The sequence below is a fragment of the Vigna radiata genome, chromosome 1 (genome assembly GCF_000741045.1).
Source record: "Vigna radiata var. radiata cultivar VC1973A chromosome 1, Vradiata_ver6, whole genome shotgun sequence".
In the NCBI taxonomy this organism is placed as follows: Eukaryota; Viridiplantae; Streptophyta; class Magnoliopsida; order Fabales; family Fabaceae; genus Vigna; species Vigna radiata.
Genome location: NC_028351.1, coordinates 8,165,224 through 8,170,814, shown reverse-complemented (window position 1 = coordinate 8,170,814; position 5,591 = coordinate 8,165,224). Strand labels below are relative to the sequence as shown.

General features: G+C 29.1%; 1 protein-coding gene across 1 annotated transcript; it reads left to right on the top strand.

The window, feature by feature from the left end:
* Positions 1 to 2,863: 2,863 nt before the first annotated feature.
* Positions 2,864 to 5,022, top strand: LOC106756067 (nudix hydrolase 18, mitochondrial). Its single transcript, XM_014638325.2, has 5 exons — positions 2,864 to 3,156; positions 3,730 to 3,829; positions 3,935 to 4,018; positions 4,125 to 4,253; positions 4,369 to 5,022. Exons 1-5 carry the CDS (start codon positions 2,981 to 2,983, stop codon positions 4,483 to 4,485), a joined length of 606 nt encoding a protein of 201 aa, XP_014493811.1. The 5' UTR covers positions 2,864 to 2,980; the 3' UTR covers positions 4,486 to 5,022.
* The last annotated feature ends 569 nt before the right edge of the window (positions 5,023 to 5,591 follow it).

The window sequence follows — 5,591 nt, the reverse complement described above, 5'->3', positions numbered from 1 at the left end:
TATAATTTAGTCCTTCAACTTTAGACAATTATGGTTTTAGTCTTTTTTACCAATTTTTTTAACTTTATTTGTTGTTTCAAGCACGTTTCTTAATTAACATTGAAGCAAAAATGTGTCAAACAGGATAAACAATCCAAATGCTATAATGAAACGTGTTTGAAACAACAAATAATGTTAAAAAAAATGGTAAAAAAGACTAAAATCAGAATTTTTTAAAATTGAAGGACTAAATTGTACCATAGTTTAAAAATGGATTAAAATCAAAATCGTCCAAAATATACAGAGAATCACATGCTATATATAAACAATATTAATATATTATAAAAAAATATTATAAAATATCATCATAAAAAATTAATAGATATCTCCGCAGCATAAAGCGTGTGGGTAGGAAGTGTTGTCAACTGAAGGTGAGTTTCTTTCCAGTTCACTTTTCTCACTGTGCTTGAAAACGACCCTTCATACACAAGCCGCGTCTAACCATAAACCTAACCATACCTCTGTTTCTCAACACGCTCTTCCTTTTTTACCCTTCTCATTATTTTATTAATATTTTATTGCAAAAACACCCACTTCCACTTTCTCACTAATGCCCTCAATTTGTGACTTTTCTTCTCTCCATTTTTTTATTCTCATGCAACAATTTTACAAACCCTAATCATTTTCGCAACCATCACTATATAACACTAATTTAAAATAGTTAAATTTAAAATTCATTTTTCAATATTAATTTTAATAGTAAAACTAAAAATAAATTATAAAATTAGTAAATTTAACTCTGATTAACAATTTGAAAATATAAAATTAAGTTAACTTGTTTGAAAAAAAGATAAAACTCTACTTATAATGATTATTTTTTCTTATTTTAAATATTTTTCATCTTCAAACTATATATATAAATTATTATTTTAAACCTAAGAATAAATTGGTTATAATCTTTACATTTCCACCTTATCATCCACATCTATTCAAAATCAGAATTACTTTCTAATTCGGGCGTGATCATGTTTAATTAGTAGGGGATTTATAGGTGGTAAGTGCTAAATATGGGTGTGTACTTATAAAAAAAATGGAAGATAATGTTGTGACATAAGAGGGGTTGAAATATTGGAACTTTTTTCATTAATAACTATAAGTAAATTACATAACTAAACTTTTATATCATATCCAAATCTAAAAACATTAGAATTAAATATTTTTCTTACAGTTTGCTTACCTAAAAAAAAATTGTTTTATCTTTAATTTTTTTTGTCATTATATTGATTATTTCTTTGACATCTTGTATTTCAATCATTCAATGTTTTTTTTTTTTAAAGTAAATTCTCATAGTGTGAATGGGACATTAAATTATTAGATTTCAGCTGTTTCTTCTAGAAAAGAAATATTTTAATCCATGTGTTTAAACATAAGTTGTTTATACGAAACTTATTTTTTTGCATATGAAAATTTGAAATATAATATTCTTAGTTTTGTTTTTTTAGTACATAACATAATTCAGAACTTAATGTATTGATAATTATAATTAAATTTTAATGATTAGTTATAATAAAATGTAATAATAATTTTAATTTACTCAACTAGAAATAATAATTAATTAAATAATTAAAATTTTATAAAATATCCATATAATTGGGTGAGCATTATATAAGTGTGTGTGTGTATAATAATAATAATAATAATAATAATAATAATAATAATAATAATAATTTATAATAAAAAACTCACTCACTAATTAAAACTTTCAATCCATATTGTAATAGCATATAAATTGCTGTCTTATTTTTTTGTATGAGTTTACTTTATTTTATTTAGTTCTTTTCTAACCTTATGTTTTTAATTAAATACTCTTCTAGTGGAAATTCGTTCTTTGATATTATTTTAATAAATTAAAAACTTATTAAGATTATAATAAGCTTTAATTTGTAATTTGATCTTTCATATTTAGATAATTGATTTTTTTTTTGTTTTTAAATTTATTTTTGATTTAATTGAGTTTCTCTATAATAACAATATAATCGGATTTGATTTAAATTCACGTTAAATGTCAAAATGTAAATTTGTCACATATAAATATTTAAATTATCTTTTATTTTGAACTTCTGTTAATTTTAACATGTAATAAGACTTAAATATAATATTACTTTGAATTTAATTCAAAGTATTAGAAAAATAAAGACCTAACTAAATATTTTTTACAAAATACAAATTTAATTAAAAAAAGCATAAAAACTAAATTATTAATTAGTTCTTATAATAACTAGTACATATAATTGTGCTCGTTGTGTATATATACTTTTGCTATAAGAACAAGTTTGAGAATAAAAAAAGGAACACTAAAATATGTAAACAAAAAGAATAATTATAAATATCTATGCCTAATGGTAAATAATTAATTAATACAGTAATTATAAATATCTATGCCTAATGGTAAATAATTAATTAATACAGTAATTATAAATATCTATGCCTAATGGTAAATAATTAATTAATACAGTAATTATAAATATCTATGCCTAATGGTAAATAATTAATTATTATAGTAATTCACTTTTGTAATGAACAAACGGTAAAACTACTTATCACATGTACAGAAAATATTAGAAGAAAAGAAAACGTTTCGAAGGGGAGAGAAGAAACTGGTTGGAAAATTGAAACCCTTAAAGCTTTTTAGAATTTTCTACCCAAAAAAGAAAGAAATTACCCCCAAAGAAACGTTTCAACTGGAGAAAGCGCGTGAGTAAACGTACGGGTCATGCGCTGTGTCTTTTGAACGCTGTACTTATCTATACGCGCACACTTTTACACACATCTTCCACCCAAGAACCAAACAGATAGTTATATATAAAGAACCTCTTTGGCTGTCCCATACCATAATTCATGTCTGTTGCTTCTTTCTTCTCATCTTCTTCTCCGCTTTAATTTTATTATCACTACTCCACTTTGCAAACACTACTCCAACAACAACAACAAGATTAGCGTTATGGGTCTCTTCCTTTCTCGGAATTTGGCTTGCAAATTCATATACCCTTTTCTTTTCTCCAAGAGGGTTTCCAAGGATTTGTTTCCCAAGCAGTTGGAGAACATGATGTCTCTGGTGTCCCCTCGTACTGGCAGGCATTTGCAGCGTTATGACCAAGGATGTCGCCAAGTTGTGGGGTGTGTTCTTGTTCTTTCCCATGCCTTTTTCTCCCTGTTTCTTCTTTTGGGGTTTCATCAAGTTCTGATTTTTAGGGGTTTCATCAAGTTATAATTTTTAGGGGTTTCTTACTTTCTTTCATTCTCTCACTAAATGTTTCTACCATAGTAATTTTACACTCTTCAGGGACTGGTTTTAATTTAAACTTGTTGAATTTGTAAAGTTATATTTGGAATGAGTGTTTGAAGAGCTGAAATGAAAGAAATGGAAAGATAAGCACATATCAGAAAACAAAAACTAATTTTGAAAAAAATAACCAAACTTACCAGCATCCTAGAGTCGAAGATGGTGGACACGCTTTGAAATTTCCAATTTTTTCTCAATTGGGGGCTTTTTGTTTTTTTGTTTTGGAAGAGGGTTTAAAGCGTGTCTTTGATTTAATTATTGATGGCCGGTGGCAGAAAAAAAAATACATTTTTTGTAAATAATAATTTTTTTGGTTTGGTGGGTTTGAAGTTAAATTTGTCCTTTTCTGTGTGTATATTGAGTTGTTAAGCTGACTTGTTCTGTGGGGTGTTTTTGGAAATGAACAGGTGCATTCCTTATAGATACAAGAACAATGGAACAAAAGATAAGGAGTTAGAGGTTCTTGTGATTAGTGCTCAGAAAGGCCATGGAATGCAGTTCCCAAAGGTATTGATTTTTCCTCCACATCTTGTATTGTTTTGAAGCTTAACTCTGGTTCATTTCAACCCTTTTTGGTCTTGTTACTGATGTTAGAGTGTTATTTGGTCTCAGGGAGGTTGGGAAATTGATGAATCCATGGAACAAGCTGCTCTAAGAGAGACTATAGAAGAAGCTGGGGTTATTGGCAGTGTTGAGGTAAGTGTGTGTGAGCAAGTACTTTTTAGATTGAGTTTTCTTCAACCTTTAAATAATAGTGTCTTTGAATCTTACCTTATGTGTGTGTTTGTTTGTTCTCTTGCAGAATAATTTGGGTAAATGGTATTACAAGAGCAAACGGCAACCCATAATGCATGAGGGATACATGTTCCCTTTGCTTGTTAAGAAGGAATTGGATAACTGGCCAGAGATGAACACAAGAAAACGCAGATGGGTAAGTGTTGAACCTATTTTTCAGTTGTCAAATTCACTTTCTCAAGAGCAATATCTTAATCATTTAACTTTGATTTTGCTAGTGTTCTAATGTTTAACTGATATGCATCATGCAGATGACTGTTGCTGAGGCAAAAGAAATATGCCCTTATCCTTGGATGAAAGAGGCTTTGGATGTGTTGGTCATGAGGCAAAATCAGCTGCAAAAGGATGTGGATATGAGTAGGCTGTAAATTGTGTATGGGGTGTTTGGTTTAACGTTTCAGATGTGATTTTTCACGCCTAGAGAGGAAGTTGTAGGTTATAACTTTTGCATCTCCAAGGTGGTTTCTTACTTCTCAACGATTTTCCAAACACGGATGTGGCAGATAATCGCTTTTGGAATCCACTAAGTGGTAAAACAGAAGCACTCAGAAGCTGTTAGTGGCAGAGAAACTGAGACATGATAGCCATGAAGAGGGAAACCTGATTTTCAAGGTCGCAATTTCTCCCTTGAGTTCGTTTCTGTCTTCAAATTGGCTATAGGTTGAAAGTTTAGCTGAGTTTGCAGTGGGTGTAGTTGAGATCTAGCCATAGAAATCAGCTGTAGATGTACAAAATCAATTCATTCTTTGATTCATTTCATTCTTTCTAATGTAATGTATGTGTAGGTCTTGTGTAGAATACATTCTTGTACCCAAAAAAATGAAAAAGAGAGTAACTTCCATCTTGTGACTGAAAACTACACTACACTTATCTTCTGTTACTATCAAATATCTGAGATTTCAACAGCTTTTCTCCATTAATTCTGTGACTGGTGAATTTGTGTAGCTAAGTTTAAACCTTTTGTATTCTACTGAAAAATGTAAGAACAAAGTAAACTTAGATGATAGGAACATCACTGGCTCAACTCTGAACTGATTCTTATTGCATCAAACACTTCATTTTTTAATGTTTTTTCAATGATTCAACTTGAATGGAAGTGTTTTATGGAGTAGGGGCATAGCATGATCTGATATAAGGTCTCAGAAACTGAAGCAATTTTCATAAGCATAAGCTAAATAAAATTACATTTGATGCTACACAAAATGAGTTCTGCTATTTTTGACATGAACCAAACACAGAAGACTTTGGAGCCAATTATTATGTTGAATAGCATCAAACTATGGAATCTTTGCGGCAAAACCTTTTTGTGGTTATGTTAGGTAAAGATAGAGTGGTTGAGTTGAGAAGTGAGAACACAAACACAATGATTGAGTAGAGAATATACCTAAATTTGTTTTTGATAATCTCTTCCTAATCAAATGATAAGTATAAATAAAGTGAAATACTTTCTCCTAATCATATTTAATTAAAACTT